Here is a 22,462-nt window from a genome sequence, read left to right on the forward strand (position 1 = left end):
GTTTGGTGGATGTCTAAAAATATTAACGAATTAGGGTAAATGGAAAATTATTTGGTATACGACAAATGATGGAGAATCGAGTATAGAGAATCGAATATTATCCTCAAATAGAATATTAGATCTAGTATAACCATTGCAAGAAGATATCAGAATTGAACCATTTCTCAGTGGAAAAAAGTCTCTTGATGGAATGACAGAAAAGGTTATAGAATTTCATATGTTATGTCCTAACTAGACAGGCGGTCATTTCGAGCGGCGAAGATCAACCTTAAGGATTCTTGCTCAAAATGCTAAAGCACGCCTAGGATTGAACTTATCTTGGAAGTAAATGAGTAAGGAGAGAGGAGAAGTGAGCTGGTAGACTATACTTTGGTTTAACAGTTTCATATATTTAACAAGATACAAATTACATACCAACTCGTGTTTGCTGTCTGTACAGTCGTCACCTTGTAGGTTTAGCTGGTGGCTAGTCGTTCATGGTCGCTTCTCGACACGGTTTCCTTATTGCACACTTTTCTTCTCGAACTTCGCGGATTCTCTTGTCGACAGTCTAAGGAGGCGGATTCGGACTTCGCGGAGTACACTCGCGATACCCCTCGACTTCGATGTTACAGCTCTCGCATGGGTGGTGATCAAAGATTTGCTCTGATCCTCGACTGACCCTATATAACTCAAAATTCAACTTTACCTGTGCACTGTTGGTTCTTGTTCTTATAATATTCCTTTTATGGTTCATAATTCGTAATGCCAAAAAGGAGAACGCTTTCATATTGTTTTGCCAAATTAACTCGGCGGAATTGGTTGCAATCGTTCGCATAACATATTACGAAATGCATCAGAATTTCTTGCTTATTGACAACGAAAAAGGGGACCAGATGAAAGCCAGATGTAGCACGTAATATGGACAATTTTGATGCTGAATTTGAAGAGAAGAGTGTCTTCAGATATCAAATATAAAACAGACGATTACAGAGGAATAGGCTCTATCATGTTGAAAATGTCGGAAAATACAGAGTATTCGACAGAGGGTGTTAGTAATTTTAAGGGGCTATTTCATAGGTCAAAATAGGACGAAAGTGAAGAATAAGAAAATTACATTTAAACTTCGCTGCATACTTGTTAAGTATTGAATTGAAAAAACACCTGAAATCAGCATGAAATGTCTAACTTTAAACTTACTCTACTAACATCGTTATGTCTGCGCTGGCTAACGCATGTCGGTAGTAGAATAAGTCCCAAGTCAGACACAGCAAAGCCAGTAGAACAAATCTCGAGTCAGACATATTTCACGCGTACTTTAGCCATTTTCTCAACAATGAATAACTCTGAAACGATGCCTCAAATGCATTTGCGTCATTCTTGATTTTCGCTTTATTTTAGCTCGTAGAATCAGCTATTAAAATGTTTAGCATTTGTTATCGAACATTTTGTATAAGAGGAGGTGATTCTAGACATGAAAATTAAACAAAAATAAAAAATAACAAAATTGCAATCGTGTAATTCTATGCCAAATTGATCATTTTTACTTTGGTGTGTGGGATTTACTTTAAAATGGAATATGTTGTAGTCAATGTGATTCCAATAAAAAACTTCAAAGAATTAAAAGATTACCCTAGGTACATGAAAAAGTCCAAGACGAAAAAAATACCATGAAATATATCTTGCTTTTCTATGAATCACAAAAAACTAGAAGAAAATTAGGAAAGAAACTTTTACTTTTTTCAAAATCTTGCGCGTCCCAACAGTACAAATGTATAAAAAGGGTGTACGAAATTAAAATGAACTATCAATACATGTTATCATACAAGCTTTAAATAATATATTCGTTGGAATATGTCAAAAATGCATTCAATATATTATATTACGTATTTTAAGAAACATCTTTCAAGTTAGATGTAACATCTAGAGACTTACTTCTATGTCCGCCGCGCCGTCTAGAAGTTAAGTACTTGGTGTGGTTCGAAAATGCAAGGCGTTAATGTATGATCTTAATTATTTAAAAACGTAAAATAATGATAGTGTATTCATATTGTCAACGATTTAAATTAACAAATTACAAGAAAGCCTGTGAGGGGCAAGGATGCAGAATGTCCTGCCTGATCACCTCAAGTGTATTTAACTTTTCAGGCGGCGAACATCGAAATAAGTCTGTAGATGTTACACATCTAACTTGAAGGATATTTTTTAAAATATGTAATAAAATGTATTGAATGCATTTCTGACACATTCCAACGAAAATATTGTTTAAAGTTTGGATGATTACATATATTTTTAGCTCATTTTGATTTCATACTTTTTTTTATATGTTACACAAGATTTTGAAAAGATAAAATTTTTTTTTCTAATTATTATTTTCTTCTAGTTTTTGATGATTCATAAAGAAGCAAGATTTATTTCATGGTACTTTGTGTCTTTTGGACTTTTTTATGTACTTGGTGTAATTTGTTTACAGCATCGGTGGTACAACCGAGGTGGGGGTGATTCTACATAAAAAAAACAAATCGAAAATAAAGAATGAAATTTTTTTCATTTGAGATTTCATTTTCGAGAAAATCGATTTTGAATATTCAGCGAGTACGCGTACACTTAACTATGGCCTAGATAGATGGATCTCGATACAGACTTTTGTTTATGTTTCCACTTCTGTACATTCCTGTTGACATAAGTTCTGAGCACTTCTCACAGTTTCATTTGGTGTCTTAGTATGTTATTATCTTCGGTTTTGACCAATAAACTGCCCACCAAGATCCCCAGATGTGACACCCCTTGATTTCTATCTATATGTATAGCAATATAATGTATGTATGAGCCTATCTGTGAGTGTTTCTGATCCTGTGACTCTTCGTATTAGTCATATATGGCCTGTTCACATCATCCGCTGTTCACATCAGCGCGACCGAACTCCACTAGTCCTTGGCTCGTAACAACTCATAAAATCATTTTACTTGAATTATATATAATAATAATTTTAATCATTATAGTTATTCTTAATTTGCAATTCAATGTTTAATATCTTTTAATTAAAATGATTTTAAATCATTTTAATGATAACAATTTTAAGAAGTAAGCATGTTAGAAAAAACCTAATGTTCGTGTAGTAGTAAGTGTATTATCTATCATCACAAGTTTTTAAACTTTTCTCTCCAATGCAATGTTCTTTATGTCATAGCTTTTTTAAGGAAACTTTGAGCTTTTGAGGTTTTGAGGAACTTTTTCTGTTACATATACAGATTATTTGACAATAGATGTCAAAAATTTTGAGAAGAGATTCTATATGTCCAAATAAGGGGAAAATTAAGAGTGTGACAATTGTGTTTAAGGCTTCGTTTTCAGGTCATTAGTTATTGAGAAAACGTCCAAAATACACATGAAACGTGTCTGATTTGAAAACCTATTCCATTGACTTTAAATATACTTTTCATAATTAATAACTCAGAAACAAAGGCTTATATTTACATAGTTCCATCATTCTTAATTTTCGTCTTACATCAGCATGTCAAATCATTCCATAAGGGAGGATAACCGTTTGAACCATCATTGAATAAGTACATAGGTATTTTTTATCTTTTTATTTCATTCTGACTATTTGAAAAATTTGAATTACTTCGAAAAAAGTTTGGATTAAAAAATCTATTTTCAAAAGTTACACAGGTTTTTCTTGTATATAATACCTGACAATAAAATAAAAACTTGAAACAGTGATGTATTAAACGTATTAAGTACTATCTTTAACCCAGGAGAATTTTCAAAATTTTGAGAAATAAAGGAATAGTAGCATGACAAAGAAAAAATTCGGGTATTTTGGAAGAAAAATCAACTTTCTTTTTTATCTCCTTTATCTCCTTCCAACGAGATGTTGAAGGAACGTTAACTCTCGGAACGCCGACTGTTTCATACTGTTACTGCTAGACAAGGATTAATAGACGAGTGTATGTAAAAATAAAGTCCGATTCAGAGTGGTTTCCATATGGCACATTGAACAGCACACTGCTCAGAGGTGCCTCATTCAGGAAAACCAACTCATATGTACAGCGTGTAAAAGTATTGATGGTCATGGCTGAAAGGGGTGAATCTACACCTCTGGATTTGTGGACATTTGTGAAGAAAACCAGTCCGCAAAATTGTTTATAACATTAAAAATTAATTTTCTTTACTACATAATCGTATTCAGACTGTTTAATGGGGAAAATGTTTGAGAGGAATCCTATGCCGTAAACGAACCGTTTAGTCAGAAAAATTTGTTAAAGATTTGGCATCAGTTTGACTGTGTAGAGTCATACCACGACTCTGCTACGCGGCAAGGCTACCCTGAACAAGAGGCCCAACATAGCGGTGTGCGTACCTCTGTTACGAAGTGGAAAAGGGTTGTCTTCACGAAGACTCACTGATCGCACGTAACAAATATTTATTGAAAGATAGGCGTTTTTACAAAGAGACAAGTACGCACTGGGTCGCGACTAAAGATACGTTGCGTTCGGTGTCCAGATTAGGTATAGAAGAGCGAGGCCTAGGTTGCTTCGGGTTTTATACCCTTCAAGTGGTGTCGTTGTGGGTGGTTTGGAATTTTGGCGGGAACTAAGGGATGCTCCTAATTGCCCAGACGAGATAATCGGAGGGATGCGGTCGACAGTACCAAGCACTTTAAGGGTACGTCTCCTTATCCTTAGTGGCGACGCTCAGGCGGCAGGGAAGAATGCAGGATGGATCGCTTAACACCTCCAACACCGAAGGCCTAGCAAAGTGCATTAACCTACTAAAGTTTAATTCGAGTAACTGTTCTTTCTTTTCAATATTTCCAACATGATAGGACAAAGTCAACAATCGTGAACTACAATATTATATGTAATTATAATATATTTACTTACCTATTTGATGTTTAAATCTTTACCCTATTTTTTGGAACACTTTTCATTGAGCACAAATTTAGTGATCACAATAGCACAGACACTAATGATCAAGCACTGAAACGCTAATAATAAATACCACTGCTCCACTGTAGTAGACTAAAAAATAACAACTTCAAATAAGGCATGAAGGAAATCAACGGTCGCTTAGACGTGCTTTCGATGTCAGTGTTAAAACGATTCTGACCTGACCTGAGTTCTGTATGGTCCATCGCAACATCTGAATCTTTGTAAACGCAGATGTCCAGTTAAAGTCAGGGTTACTTTCTCTATTGTCCTCCTCTTTTCTCGAGAATGTCGTCGGAAGGACACACAAAATTGGTAATTGGTTACTGTCAACTCCAAGTTCAGAATTTTCGGAAAATTGAGTGGCTAACTCTAAAAGGTCAGAACCGTTTTAACAACAACACCGAAAGTATGTCTAAGCGACCGCTGATTTTCTTGTTGTTTTATTTAAAGCTTTTTGTTTTTTGTCTATTAAATTAGTTTAAATCTACTTTATTAGTATTATATGTATATATGCAGTATATTTGTAGCACAATATGTCATTTATTATTTAAACTTCTGCTACGAGTGGTGCAGTGCTATCTGTTTTTAATATCTCAGTGCTTGATCGTTAATGTTTGACTATCAGTGTTATTTAGAAGGATTTCATTATTAGCGAATTTATAACTTTTGTGCTAAATGGAACGTGTTTTAAAAAATAGCATAAAACAACAGGAAATAGAAGATTTAAACATCGAATAGGTAAGTAAATATGTCATAATTACATACAATATTGTAGTTCACGATTGTTGATTTTGCCGTGTCATATTAGAAATATTGAAAAGAAAGAAAAGGTACTCGAATTAGACTTATTAGGTTAATGCGCTTTGCTAGGCCTTCAGTGTTGGGGTACGCACACCGTTATGCTGGGCCTCTCGTTCAGGGTAGCGTTGCCGCGTAGCAGAGCCGTGGTGGGCCCATGCTCTTATGCGTGACTTTACACAGTCAAACCGATGCCAAGTTTTTAACAATTTTTTCTGACTAAATGGTTCAATAGCGGCATACCATTCGTCTCAAACATTTACCCTATTAAATAATCTGAATACGATTACGTAATAAAGAAAACTAGTATTAATTTTTAATGTTATAAACAATTTTGCAGACGGGTTTTCTTTACAAATGTCCACCGATCCAGAGGTGTAAATTAACCTCAAACCTTCAGCTGTGACTATTAATATTTTTACACCCTGTACACATGCCTATTAGAATCGATTTTATGTCACTTTAAGAAACTGTACCTTTGATTTGTTTATTTGTAGTTTCAAAACAAAAAATTTTGTCGATAAATTGATTTATCATTAAGGAAATTATTTGATAATTTTTTAGCAGAAGAAAATTTTATATACCTTTCTTTGTAATAAGTAAATACTTATATAAGAACTTGGGACATTTTTGTGACCATGTCTCATCATGCATAGCATCGGACGCGTGTGAACGCAGTTTAACATATCGAGTTAAGGGAGGCGTGGTCGACAGCTACTTTCCTCATTCTAAAAGTTTTGACACACTCATTTCTCTAAAATGCCCCTACATATTTCTTGGCATGAATTTCGAGATAGCAAGACGAAACAGCCAAGAGATCACCAACAGTTTGAGTATCGAATAACCAAACATTCGGGAGCGATGACGAAACATCGAGACGATGATTTGTAACCCACTTGACGAAGTTCTTTGTTCTTTTTCATTTCTATGTAAGAGGCAATCAAATGAGTCAGTCTTTGGGCTCAATAGACACGAGATCGAACCTTCGATATTTTTTGTGATTATTCGCGTGCCAATCGGGACAAGTCCACGCGTTTAACTTTTGGCAGTACCCTCGAAAATAACGAGGGAGTAACGCGCGCGCGAGAGATTTGTAGAATTCACTTAGGTTAGTGGTCAGAGTTGGATTAATGTTCGATTAGCTGAATGATTTACTCGGGATTTGGCATTATCTTGCCAAACAGTAATTATACTAATCCCTTATTTGTTTTGGCCATGCTCGACCTACTTCTTTGAAGGATAGTAGAATACGCTGACTCACGTCATATTTTCTAATGACAATTTTCAGTTGAATTTTCGATAGGTATTTTAAATATTATGGGTTATGGATAAAGTAAAAAAATAAGACTTTTTTCTAAATATTTTTGAAGTTTTACGTAAATTTTATGTAGACCTTGTAATTTTCAAAAAATAGGCGAAAAAAATTAATTAAGAAAATCGTTTTTATCGTTAGATTTTAACGAGAAGTTCTTATTTTACAAAATTTATAGATCCCATATTTTCCTGTATTTGTAATTACTTTTTAGTACATACGATAAGATAATAGCTAAAGGTGGCTTTGTTTCTTATTTATTATAGCTGTAGTGTATTTCGTTTCGACAATACTGTAAAATGCTACCTAGAAAAAAGTTACATTGTATCAAAATTATTTAGTTGTATTAACATTAAATTTATTTAGAGCCAAGATAAAACGTCAGCGATGTATGGATTTATCAGTAAAAATTATTATTAACAGTGTATATTGTCATTACAGTTTTGACAAAGAAACATTCAATCTTAATGAAATATCTACATGATTATAAAGTGTAAAACACGATAAAATATGTAGAAAACATTTTGGTTTTAATGAAAATTTATTCCGAAAGGAGAATATTAATCATGCAAGATATCACATTTTTTATTCTTTACGGAGAGGTTATTTTTAATCCTGATATATTACAGCAATTATTTTATATTAATAATTATCAGTTTCGAATGGTTTATCAAAATATGAAGAAATATCATTTTTCCATATCTTTTTTGCAAAAAATAATTGTCTATGTTATTTATTTCTTTGTTTGATATTTTCTAGTGATTGCGAACTGAGACTACCAAAAACGCAAGAATGTCCGCTCAAAGGGCAACGTTTGTGAACAAACAATTCAATTCACCAATAAATTTGTATTCACCACAAGCGATACAGGAAACATTGGATAGGCAAACTCAAATTCTGGCTAACGGTGCAGTCGGGTAAGCAAATTTACGATTTTACATTATTAAATTAATTAATTAATTATCAAATAACAATAAGCTGTGAAAAGTATCGTATCGTAAAGAAAGTATCATATTTCCTGCATGTAATAATTATTAACAAGTCTGCTTAAAAACATGATTCTCGAAAAAATCTTACAATATTTAAGAGTGTATGAGGAGTATAAAATACTAATGAACTAAAAAAAATGTACACAACTGGAGTAATGTCAATTTAAACAAATAACAAAAGAAAAATGTGTTTAAATCATTAAACACTGATTTCAATTGCTCACGCTGTCACTAAATCAGTGAAAGTTCATGTCTACCTATTAAAATACATGAAATATACCTGCAGTCTTATGTTTCATAATGAATAATTAAAACAATTGCTTTTACCTTTAACATAATGAGATTTCCTTAAAAATCATTTTTCACGTCAGTTCTGAAACAAATAAACACAGTTTTAAAACCCTGATTTTGAAATCCGTCCTCTTCGGTCACGGAATTATGCGATAACGGTATTATGTTTGGATTACGAGGTTCTGGAGGGTGCTTTTGTAATGGAAATCCTACTTCGTTTAAGTGTTAAAGTTGAAAATTGGAATTTGGCCAAGATATGTACACCCCGTTTTAGACTCCACTGCATTTTGGGAAAATGCTGTAATACGTAAGAAACTCCGGAAGTGTAATCGAGACTATTCTGCAACGCGTTAAGGAGGTTTATTAACATCGCGACCACCTTGCGTCAATCAAAGTACGCTATACCTGGTCCACGTGTCGTCCGACCAAATCGTATCGATCCTATCAGCGGGTAGATGTTCACCGGTTGCAGGTTGATGAATCAGCGGTCTCGCCGTCATTGGCGAGTCGACTGTTATTTTCAGATGGCCGAATCACACGAGTTAGAAATAAACCCCGGTCGGAGGCTAGCCGTTGCGCAAAGCTCGCGAGCGCTATCGTACTTGACTTAGTTTCGCGTTGGTGGCCTCGGGGTGCGTGGTTCACCACCGGTTTTCTCGTGTGCCGCAGCCTTTCCCTTCTGTCCTGTCGTGTACCTTTTGCTGCCGATCAAGATGCTGACCCAGACCAGGTGACGATCAAACACCAGTCTATTTTCGACATGTTTAATGCTGTTGGAGAATCACATTACTGGATAATTGGAGGAACTTGGTATCCATACTGGAGAAGTATTTAATATAGGCCATCCCACAAGTATTGTTTCTCAGGATTACTTTACTCTTCAATGAAATTAATATTTGCGAAATCGTTTTCCTAAGTACACATTATATTCAAGTCGCTGTGTCGAAAAGTTCGTAATTTTTAAGTTTGAATGTGAAACACCCAACAGGACACATACTTCACGGGGTGGTTTAACATAATAATGGGTTTTTATCGTATAGAAAACTTTATAGATAATAATAAGCTGCATGACAGCTATGGGAGAAAGTGTTAGAAAATGATCATCGTGATGGTCAGGAAAGTTACTAAATTAGTTTTAACAAGAACTTGGCTACTTATTAAGAAATTCAACAGTATTTCTGTGTTAATCCAATAAAAATATCTTTAATTTTTGCAGAGATGAATTTTTTAAAGTTGTAAAAAAGTCGAATTATATTTATCTTCACATTTCTTAATCATATCGTAAGGTTTTTTTTATATCTTAACGGATTTTTATCTCAAAAATTTACCGCGTTTATATATTACATCTTTTTCAATAATATTTAAGTTGAATAAACAAATATAAACAGATATGTGATCAACCCTGCAGAAGAGAAACAACTACTCGATGTATTGAGTGTCTAGTTGAACGATAAATGGTCCTCCAGTTATTCGGAACAGTGGGGATAAGTGTTCCAAAAAAAGAAAACTAGCTCTATAAACTCTCAAAATAGAATTTTGAACTGAAAGTTGTTACTATGTCAGTGTGCCCCATGTTTATAATAATTAATCGTGAGTATTAGTGAGTAACGAATACGCGTATCAATGGCTGTTTTAGGATCGACTTCAACCAGTTAGCCAAGCCAACAAATTTGCAAAACAGTGCGGTTCTACGAATGCTGGAAGAAGAGGAGGCAAGGCAACGAGCCGGCCAACCAAGTAAGTAAATAAGAATTGAGTAAATAAGGATGTCTTTTGAGGAGATTGTTTCTTGCTGCTACTTTTGATATCGCGTCATTTCTGCGATAGAGAAGCTGGTAACAAACTGGTAAACGATAGCGTAAGAATTTTGCGACTGCAATCGCGGGACAGATGTCTGTAATTTGGTGCAATGAACTTGGCTGGCGAAAGTGAGCAAAAGCGCAGGGTTAAAAGATTCAATCGACCTTTAAATTTAGCTTGAGATGGGTCTAAAATTTCTATAAATATTTATTCAAAAGCATCGTTAGAAGTAAATGGTCGGACAACTTCGATTTCAATTTCTGTAAATGTGAATCATTATCATCTGGCATTTATTAGTTTCTTCGAGTTAATATTACATCATTGTAACAAATTCTCGTTTTAGCGTGCAAACGTGAGTCTCGTTGTTTCGAACGCTTGGCTGAGAGTCAAAACCAAAATGTTCTCGGCTGGTGGAAAATCAAAATATACGTGTATGAAATATTGCTTGTACAATCATCCAACTAATGTCTTCAAGATTTCTAAGCAAGATTTCGTACCGATAAATCCAGACTGTGTAATTGTGATTTCATCGTTTATCTGATGAATTACATACACTGTTTCACAGAAAACATGTTCTTTGCATCCTGATTCTACATTTAAAATATTTCTTACACAGTATATACTATTGAACAGGAGTCTGATAAAAGATTCTTTTTGTTGCGTTAGATTTTCTAGAGACAAAGATTTACATAAATAAAAAAGGTTCTTTTAGAAGAAAATGGTTATCACTTATATTAAATGGGAGAAGATACTTAGCTTACTTATTCATTTATTTATTTATTCATTATACATAACATTATACATAAATAGTTATTGTGGGTAACTTATCCACAAAAATAGAGTCATTTTATGGATTTTCTCTTTCATAATCAGTGATCATTAATCAGTTGTTGAAAATCCAACAAGAACTATGTGTAAGAGATTTTGATATTAGGAATAGTGAGTATGTATATTGAAATATAGGAATATATCTATATATTTATTTGTTTTTAATTATTCATGAAATTGTTCGTAACTTTGTTCACAAGAAACAACCTCCATCGTTGGGAAACGAATTGACACTATTGACAGTAGCATAGATTGCACAAAAAGAGCGAACCTGATCCACAATTTCAGCTGTCGAAACATGAAGTCGCACGTTAATCTAACGAAGAAGACTAACCAGAAGCGAGTCTTGCGCTGCAAGCTGCTAATCGTGAGCGAGGGCGACTAACATCGCTTTCAAAAATGCTGATTTGATCTATCAACGGAGAGGTGAATGCTAACAATGTTACTTGCATGCAGCTTTGAGCTACTTTTCCATTTTTGAACCACTGATTTGCAAGAACTATATTTAATCATAAATTCCTAAACCCATTTAGAATATTCTTTTTTTGTTAAAACGAAGAAATTTTTAACCAATGATCTCTTAAACAAGAATTTTCTATTTGAAGAAACTGAAGTTCTTTTAATTTTTGTAGGTCTAAATATTTATACGTGTATTTTTATATTAGTAACTGCTATGAAGAATTACATTTAAAGATTCCATTTTTTCTTTCTTATCACTCAATCGGTCAGCCTCAGGATGTCCCAGCTGACATTGAGTTAATAAATAAACAGTAAAGTAAATAAATGTCCCAGTATGTGAACAACCTCTAACTGCATGTCCCAATACAGTCAACCCTCCTATAACGCGACTAATTTATACCGCATTATAAGAAACTTAGAATTAGTATAAAACAGAAAAATTCGTGCGTGGTATATGGAAATAGGGGAATTCCCCATTAATTTCAACCGTAACAGTGTACATATTATAGAAACATCGCGTTTTAAGACTACCGGCTGTCGCAATTTTTACTCTGTTTTATATAGAAACCGCTTTATAGGAGGGTTTACTCTGCTTACATTATGAGGTCCCAGTAGCCATGAATACTATTTTATGATAATAGCTCTTATTTTTAACTAGGTATACCTAATAAATTAGAATTTAAGCCTAAAATTGAATAAAGTTAACGTTAGTGTTCAGGTATCGGGACAGTCAACTACTGGAACCTTATTTTATGAGAGAAATTTTCTTTAAAGCTGAGAATTAAAGTTCCTTTAAATTAGCTTAAAATTACTTTTTCTTAATTAATGTTACAATAAAATTGTCAAATTGTCGAATTTTTTTCTATTCAACGTACAATTATTAAACATAAGGTATTTTGAGGTATTGGAATATTATTTTCTAATACTATCTAAACTACATATATGTCTATATTCTCTTTAGGCTCGAAGCAGACAAGTGAATAATATCGCTATATGATTCAGCGGACTTATGTTTTTAATAAAGTAGTGCATATGATCATGCAATCGTCAGCAATTAAATTATGCCATAAAGTAGCAACAACATCGTCGTATTTGTCTGTACCAGATTTAAAAATTTTCATTTCATTTAACATTTTATACAATCCACAACACAGTTTATTTTCATAGACTATATATTACTGCATTTATGATGCAGAAGAGATAGTAGATATATTGACTAGTATTTGCATTGCTGTAAGAAAGACTTCTATAAATAAATGTAATAATTCTTGGAAACTATGTTCCTGATAAATGTTCTTCCAAATTTAACATGAGTCCAGTTTGGGTTATTACATGTTATTGAGTTTTGAGACATACCTAATAGAAAAGGATAAAATAAAAGAGAAAGTAACAAAACGAAAGCAACAGTTCGAGTTTTATACATACACATCTACAATAATAATTAAAATCATTCTCAAAATCAGTTTTGTAATAATCACTAATATCAACTATTTTTATATTATTTAAAAAATATTTGTTTTCTAGAAAAGAAAAGAGAATCCAAAGCTTTTAATTATTGAAAAAAGTTGTAACGATTGATCCACTTTATTTTAGCAAAGTAGGAAAGAATTCCAGTTATTAATAACATTAACTAAAAACAAAATAGATAACTATGATAATATGTCTTGTGAAAGGGAAGGAAATAAAATTTACCGAATTAAGGAAACCTAAAAATGGAAGACTATTTTTGTACGTTAGAATAACATACTTTTAAGCAGTTTTCAATATTCGTTAGCAAATGGAAGAAAAGATATCTATAAAATATTTTCTTTTTAACTTTGTACATGTCATTGTAGAGAATAAACTTAATTTCTTGACTTATAAAAAACGTTATACTTCAACGTCTTATTCTTCCAACACATAATACTTTTCATATTAATGACTTCATTCTGTTGCTTATTAAATCACAGAATAAAACTATTCATTGAATTAAATACAGAATGTATCCAAAATCATGCAACAAAACGAAAGGTTACTATGAATCGTACAAAAATAAGTCGATAATGTAGAATAACAATTTTTTATGTAGAGCATCGTTTTCGAGAAAATCGACTGTGAAGTTCTGTTAATTATGGGTGCAATTGTGAGGTAATGAGAAATTAAATGAACGAATTTCTTCACACTTGCTGGTTACTCTGTTTTCATTTCTAAACAATCTTATGCTCCATTATTAGTATGGATCAAATGAATGCACTAATTGTAAGATTAGGTGAAAAATGTATTTCTATTAGTCTAAGGTTACGTATTGTTATATTTAACATTATTTATCTTCTTTAACAAAATATGATAACATCTATTTATTAATAGATAAATTTATTAATTTGTACAGAACAATTTAATGTACATACCTTAAAAAATTATCAATTATATCTGCATACATAAATACGTATGTATAAAGATTAAACCTAAAATCTTTTACGCAGTAACATAAAATATTTGACAAAAAAAAATTAAGTTGTTTTCATCAACGTTTTCAAAGCACAGAGAATAAGAGATAGCTCACTACGTCGATTTTCAATATTATATGGCTATAGATTGTTTCAGTTTTATTAAAACTTAATAATGGAACTTAATAAAACTTCATAACACAAATTGGAAAAGAAGGAACCTCATGAAAAGTAATTCAGAAAGTTGAACATTGGTTTTTAAGAGTATCAATGATTTAGAAACATAGATATAATAAAATAATAGAAATACATAAATTTGTTGCAGCTTTTATTTTGGAATATTAACAATGGTATTAGCTGCATCCTACAAATGTTCTATTCCTTAATACAATATGTAAGCAGCTAGAAATTTAGAGTACTTCACAAAAGATTTACCATGATTTGTTTGAATGTTCAAAAAGGTTATTCTACAAACCTACACTGAAATTGGTACCAAACTACCCTATCAAAATCTTTTTTCTCTACTTATAAGTACGATACAATATGCTTCTAGATTTTGCAATTTGTTTCTTCAATCATTTTACAAACAGGAAATATAAAATCAACAATATTCGATCACAAGTAATTTATTCCAATCTTAGAAACAGAAACACATTTCCAAGGTATTAGTAGATGAACTTGGTTTCAAGCATTTTGAAGCCAGCTCTCTACTCTTTTCGTATAAATCAACATATCACTTACAAATAACACGCGTGGTAATGTGATTTAGACAACCCCTCATCTGTGTTGGGTGCAAACGTTAATAGAGACATGACGTGGACATAGTTAATAGAAAATGCTTGTCATTCTTTAAACGGTGATTCTCCCGAAGTCTGTAACATCTCCCTACCTATCAGTATCATCCCCCACCTTTTGGCCAGCCACCAGGAAAGCTCTAAAATCGGTGGCTAGGTCGTTCCTTGCGATAATGAAAGGTACAGGTGACTCCGGGGTAGCGTTAGTTGTTGGCGAGTGTCCGTTTTGGCATAATCGTTTTCTTCTACTTGGTAGCTGAGTGACTTCTTTTATAAAGTCGCGCGGGAACAACGGTACGTCTTACAAGGAATACTGTTCCAATTCGTTCCTTGGCAGAGTGCATTTTAACATATGCCTATTTGTGTATCCATGACTAATAGAGAACAATTTAATACAAGTGGGGCAATTTTCTTTGTGTTCTTATCACGGCAAGAATAATATGGGTAAAATTGTTTGGAATTTCGCGCAACATCAAATCTGTGAATATGATGAATGATTGACCTCTATGACTCGTTAAAAGTTTTTCATCTTTTAAAAACAAATAAAAGTCATTGATATCGTATTACTAAAGTAATTTTTGTTTGGATGTGTTTTCTTTTCACATTTTTCGTGAGTCACGCACCCTCTGTAATGTAGAGGAATGTCAGAACTCTTTCATCTTATGTAAGGCATATAAAGTCTATATAGTTTCAAGTTTTACAAAAATATGTTAAATTTTATATAAAACGTTTTTACCATAAATTTGTATAAAATACAGAGAAAGAGTCGCTAAATGGAAAATTCTTAACGTAAAAGAAATATTTGTAACACTTGTTCGTTAAATTCAGATCTTGATATAAATAAAGAACTTAGGACATATTAAAATTACGTTCTTGAAGTTGCTTTATATGTTTGTGTTTTATATTTTACCTTTAAAATGCAAATAAAAGAAATAATGAAATAATTACAAAAAATATTTATGGTAAACAAAAACTAGTTTATAACGAAGAAATAGTGCATATGCACAGGGTAAACTTGAGTTAGTTTTCTTAGTTTAAATAAAATGGATGTCAAAAATATTACTCATAACTACATATAATTGAAATGTTTAAATAGTACTCAATATTTCTTTTTAAATAATATTTTCTGAAAATCAGATTAAAAATTAAATTGGTAACTTCTAACCATCTCTCGTTAGGTACTTATTAAAATTAAATTATAGTTAAATTTGATGTTAAAACTGTAACTCATTAGGAATGAGTAAAATGAAAACAAAATATAATACAAAATTACGGATAGTTAAACATCTTAAATTTATTCTTATATTACAAATATTATTAAACAAAATTGAAGTACATACTTATTATCAGAAACAAAAAAATAAATAATATATTAGCCGCACACAACTGACAATTCCATCGGCCTAACTAAAGGTCAATTACAACTTTAACAGAATTTTAGATATCGATTGTTTTCTCATCCATTGGATAGAATACAAAGAATTTTCAGTCTGTAATCAATCTTTAGACAAACCGAAAAAACTGTCGGTTGTGTACGTCTACACGTATGGTAATTTATGAAAAAAGTAAATTGCGGATTAGCAAAATAAATGGAAATAAAAAATAAACAATAAAGTATTTTTCTATTTTACACAACCTAATTAAAATAGAGTATAAGTTTAGAAAATAAATCGTCCGCCTCCCACAATTTAAAAGTAGAATATCTATTCAAAACTGTAGGTGTTTTTAAGAGAAAGTAAAGTGGTTTGGAGTTTCGGAAAATAAAGGATATATAAGGTGTTCAGAAAAGTCGGGATCAATCTTTTACTACATGATAATGACGTCAAGTGAAGAAAAAAACTCGATCTTATTAACATGTAGTACAAGTTTGGCTCCGACTTTTCGGACACCTGTATACCTACATGTATAAAGCCAATTACTTTTGTGAGTATATTTTCCAAGATTTCTATTCATCTTAACTAGAGTAGTGTACAAAAGGCAATTTATAAGTATGTATTTCATGTATTTTATTTAGCATTTTGTATACTATGTACTATCTTTCTAATTTATTGTTAGTATAACTCAACTTACCATTCTTGACATGCACATTATATCTTTACAAGTATAGAAAAAGGCTAAATGACGTTATCCTAGAAACTGTTTGTACACTGTATTTCAATTAACATAAATCTTGCACCCCTCAAACAGGTAATCTTGCAAAAAGAGAATTTAAAACTTAGAATAATCTTTTGTGTAATTATTTTTATTTCAAAATTAATTTTTAAAAATCCAACAAAGCATACCTACTAGTGTTCTATTACCTGTCAGCCTTCAACATTAAGTATATCCCTAATATCAATTACTCAGTAACTCTTGATGAATGTGTATATTTACATAAATCTTTGCTAACATAATTTAGATTTATATCTAATTCTTCAGGAGAATTATTTTTCGAAGCCAATAATATTTAAGTACGACAAGCATCCCTTAATTCTTCTTTTTAGTTTAAAATTACTCTACACTGAAATAGTATGCATATATTTGGGACTTTACAATCATTAGAAATTCTTTATACTACATATATTAACACTATTCTTACGTAAAACTATTTTTAATGAATCTGTAAAGTTATTTACCTTGTCAAGTTCCTCTTTTTCCGGTGATTCTGCTTTGAAAATTTTGTTAACATTATATGTAAGTATGTTAATACGCATTACTCACAATTGTGTAAGACCGTTACCCACGTACGCATGATGAGACAATCAACAAGTTACTTTTGTCACGTAATAATAACATACCTGATATGAAATGTTCTACAATTCGTTTCAATCAAATTATTGCTGACATGCAATACAAATTTATTTCTAAATCTATGAATGTATTTTTGTTTCCATGGTCTAACGTTGATATCCAATATTCAAGGCTCCAAAACCAAAGAACCTAAGAATACAGCAAGGCCGTACCGAATTTGTGAGAATTCTTCGGCAATAATCGCGTAAATATAAACTTGGCTGGTGCCACGACGTGGCATGCTCGTGTGAATAATAATTCGTTTTATTGACGCAATAACCGTACTTTTTCGTATTTCTTTGTATTAAACATGAGAAACGAAACTTGATCCAGCATTCGCAGCCAAGTGCGACGACACAAATATGAAACACAACATAAAGCACAGTTCGTCGATTCACGAGAAGCATGTCCTTATCATTACTCTTATGATTTTATTCTGTACTAACAATAAACCTTTTTGCGTTAAGCATGGTTCAAATTTTGCAAAACAAACTCAAGGGCTCGAAAGTCAAGGGCTAATATCAACTACGATACCACCTTACCCTTTATATCCCAGTGACTAAGAATCTTCAATTTGATTTTTACTCTTACCTAGTCATGAGCGAATCGATTATCAATATTTTATTGATAATTTTGTTTACAAACTAAACAATTATCGATATATAATTAAGACATCGATAATACAAATTTTAGTATTCAGTCACATAATAAGTTATAGAGTGGGATTTACTAATGCTGAAAGCATCTTTGATCATACTCGGGGTTGCGATATATTAAAACTTTTCACAAAAAGAGTTCAATACATTAGTTAACAAAATTTGCAAGATCAGTAGTATACCTATATTTTAAATGTGGGTCTTAAATCCTACAAAAAGTCGTCTGTTTTCGAACAATACCCTCAGGAATTCAAGAATAAATGTAGCTAGGGGTATGTCAGCGTCAAGAAAACAACGTGACGCATTCGCTTTGATTCACAATGAATCATATTGTAGTCATATGATAGTTTTTCCGCGAACAAAAATAAAATGCTTACCACATGAACTTTTGTAATACTTATTTCTCTTTCCGACATTTTGTGCACGTATACATAAAACGTTTTGTGCACGTATGTTAAGTAGGGATGACCACCATGTGCTTGCTACGTGGTTGAGTATGTCGTATAGTTACAATCATTGATCAACAAACGTTACAATTTCTAATAATTAATATCGCCCGAAATTTCAATTAATGAAGTTTTATTTTCGTAATCACGTCCCTTTTAATCATTTTCGTCATTCTGACATCACTTACCTATATACAAATACAATGAATACAAAACAGTACTAGTTCAATTTTTCACATACAATGTCTATTTTTAGTCCGATTTTTATATACTTTTAATCTTTTTGCGTTCATTATATTGTTTTCAATACACCTTAATTATAGAGAACTTATACAATAAATATTATTGGAGGGCAAAGCGGGCACGAAAGTAATGGCATCATGAGAGTAACAACCCCTCCCCCTTCCACAAGAATTTTTAGAAAATTTCTTTTACACAGTTACATGTGTATAGTAGTGTATTCTTTCTTTCATTAATTGGAGCTGAGCAATAACACGACTTGCAAGTAATTATGCTGAATTTGTGTATTTAGATCATCTAGATAAGTTCCTGTTCTTTTGGTTTTCTTGTTAATATCCATAGTTAAATTATAAAAATTGAGCCAACCATTTGCCATAGTATTCTTAGATAATGTTTTTAGAAGTTGTATTTATTTTCAATAAGTCTTTCGTATTTCATAGAGTATAAGAATTTTATTCTAAAAAATGTGGGTGGAGACAAAAGTAACACGTTACTATGGGGACGAAAGTAACATGTTACTATAGAACTATAGAACTATACTATAGAACTTTTTATAGTATAGAAATTCTTGACATAACAATGACTGTATATGTCTGGTTTGCTTGGCGTCCTTTCGTAAAAGCTGTTCGAAAGAGAAGTGGATCGAATATCTAAATTATAAGGGTTGGTCCCATGAAGATTGTACCATAAGTGATCTTCATTACGTCTGTCATAATTGTAATTTGGAGTATATAAAAATATCATTTAACCAATACACGATATCAAAAAAATGTACGAAATTGGTTATGCTTTTTATCTTTTTTTATTTAAAATATTTTTTTTATCGTTACTTAAAATATGTTTATTTAAATGCTTGGTTCTATCATTTTCTATAATAATATATTTGATTACATTGGAAAAAATATTTCCTCACCCTTCAGAACGAAAGTAACATACTGAGGAGCTGAAGTTAATCTTCTTGTTTTGAAGAAGATTAACTAAAAACATTTTTTCACAGTAACTGCGGAAAACAGCCATAGCTTTTTAACTACTTATCACATGAAGCTTAAACGTACTTTCTTAAACTATATCTTTTGTTTTTATATCTTTAAAAGGTAATTGGCTGTTAGGTCAAATGTAAAAAACGTTATTTTTTCCCGCTCTTCCCTACTATATTTATTATACCATACTTTATTTTGCATAACTTTGATTAGTCAGGATTTTTTCATCCTAATTTTGTTACATGCGTTCCAGTTAATCAAACAATTAATTTAATTTTAAATAAGCTGTTGACAACTATTTCGGCGAATTTTGTAGCCAAGGTACATTATTTAAATCTATTTTTATTTCGCAGATAATTTTTTGTCTACTATTTAGTTTTTCCCCCTATGTTTTTGATTTTTTCGACAATATAACGTACTCTAGATATAAATACTTTCTACAATTGCACCAATCTACCTGTATGTCTAACTCTCTTTATTTGATTAATTTCCGATTTTTCAATCTCATTGTCGCTAATACCTACTATTTACAACGAAGTATGAAACTTACTATACAATGTTTCAATATAAACTAATTAATGTTTACACTTTCCGTGATAAGACATTTCTTACTTGCATGATCTCAACACGTCGGTACATACACATGAACATGGGTGTAGCCGGGGAGGATCATAGCCAAATCTTAAAGAAATTTTAAAAATAACAAAGATTGCAGAATTAACCCTTAAACAGCGGACTGTTTTACATTTATGTGCAGAGCCAGCGAACTCAGGGTCACTTTTGACCCAGTGTTCGCTATCCAAGGGTTAAAGAGAAATTAAAGTCGAATGCTCATCAATTAAGTATTCAGATCCCTACATTACGTGAAGATCTCGGGATTGAAAGTTCGTTCTTACTAAACTTTCTATTTCCGTTTCTTATTTTCGGAAGTCTGTAACATTCATTCCACTTACACAAGGAACTTTCTAGTGAACGTTTTTGAGAGTGGTCTACGCCACAGACTTTGCACGGCTGTTCTTTAGTATAACATATAATTTTTCTTTTCTCTCACTGAATATGTAAATCGATAAGTTCAGTGACGAAAAAGTAAATATACGTCTTTGCAATGGATGACTTATAACTTCTACAAACAACATCCGATCGACAAAATTGTCGGTCTAATTAGCAGCCGATTACAGACTGAAAACCCTTCTTTTTCTATGTAATGGTTAAAAAGATAGTCGATACATGTAATTGTTTAGTTACTTAGATCAACGAAAGTATCGGTCGTTACAGACATCATTTTTTTCTGAAATTATGTTGAATAAAACTATAAAATATGTATAAATAAACGTTATATCAGTAAATTATGTGGGTATTTTATCAAAAACTTAATTTTCATTCATTGTTAAAGATAGACGCGTTAAAAGTAATTCTAACGTTAGATGGGGTTATTTTTGACCTATTAACAACAGTATATTCTTTTGAACAATTCAGTTTATTCTTAAATGCTTTGATATTATTTCGACTTATTTAATAAATGTGCAACAATATTTAGTAACCGGTAGACAATTAACGCGAAGGTATTAACATGTGTATTAACAACATCTACTTGCAGTGTAATTCGAAGATAGTTAATGGCCATTTTCGTTTTCGTAGTTAATTGAAAATAAAAGCTTATGTACCGACGTCTTGAGGCAAAACGGTACGGGGTAAAAGTGGCTAAGCAATTTTACTCTAAACGATTATTCGTAAACTAATGTTTAATTGAAATCACAAGAATTCTGAATCTGAAATATGAATAATACCGCAAACCAAAAATTGACAAATAAAAATGAAATAAAATTAATCTAGAAGAAATAACAATAAGAATAACTTTTGTGCATACTGTTGCAAAGAAAAGACTTAGATGAAGATTAGGTACGATGTACAAAATATGGTGGATACAATTTTCAGCCTCTGTGTTGTTAATTAAAATCAAGAATAATATTATATACTAAATACGCCCCCCCCCCCCCCCCCCCCCCCAGGACAAAATCGAAAAAGATTAAAATAAGTAGTATGTTGAAATTTTTAAATTATATTGTTGTTGTTCTATGTTCATTAGGAATGCTTTTAATAAACAAAATTTCAATTTTACGATTTATTTTTTAAATTGAAAAGTTATAGACTTGAAAGTTAAGTTTGTGGTTTTACCCCACTTTCCCTGTATGCGTTTGTCCCTCTCAAAAATAAGCTTGGCGTTGCCATTTATTAGAACCATAAACAATTGTCCTGCTTTATATTCCCTGAGCGATGCTCGACTTTCTGATTAAATAATACCATAACTAATTATGGATATAATCAATTTTACCATATTCTACCTTTTTCTACAACCCACACTCATTGGCATTATTTGCAGGTCTCAAACGCGTGGCTTGGCCACCACCTCCAGAGGATCAGGACTTCGACTTCGTGGAACAAGGACCTGTGCAAGCAAAGGTAAATATTGCAATTTGCACAAAACCTCTCAAACTCATTCGCGTGCTTGATCAAATTTTTTAGAACAATTAGCTATAGACGCGTGTATTTTTCCATAATAGAATGATATAACGATACAAACGAGTTATTCGCCATTGTAGAGGTTTGATACGTTTTCAGTCGTGACGTCGTGACAGCTCAGTTCTACGATACTTGATTATTCACGTGTCGCGATTGACGCAAGGATCCTGCACTGATTTGCAAACTACATGTGATTTTTGTCTTATTTTGTATTTACCTCCTCGTTGTTTGCTCGTGCGTT

The 22,462-nt window shown here is 32.1% G+C and overlaps 1 protein-coding gene across 2 annotated transcripts in view; it reads left to right on the forward strand.

Moving 5' to 3' along the window:
* Positions 1-22,462, forward strand: part of LOC143188507 (uncharacterized) — a 40,220-nt gene that overhangs the window by 5,524 nt on the left and 12,234 nt on the right. The window contains exons 2-4 of one of the 2 annotated variants that reach the window (XM_076392820.1): positions 7,783-7,940; positions 9,940-10,040; positions 22,082-22,161. In XM_076392820.1, the coding sequence (XP_076248935.1) occupies positions 7,816-7,940; positions 9,940-10,040; positions 22,082-22,161 (306 nt within the window). In that variant the 5' untranslated portion in view covers positions 7,783-7,815. Of the gene's footprint in view, positions 1-7,782; positions 7,941-8,875; positions 9,034-9,939; positions 10,041-22,081; positions 22,162-22,462 lie in introns of those variants that run through there. The other variant, XM_076392821.1, reaches the window with a different exon arrangement.

Source organism: Calliopsis andreniformis, chromosome 2 (genome assembly GCF_051401765.1).
Source record: "Calliopsis andreniformis isolate RMS-2024a chromosome 2, iyCalAndr_principal, whole genome shotgun sequence".
NCBI lineage: Eukaryota > Metazoa > Arthropoda > Insecta > Hymenoptera > Andrenidae > Calliopsis > Calliopsis andreniformis.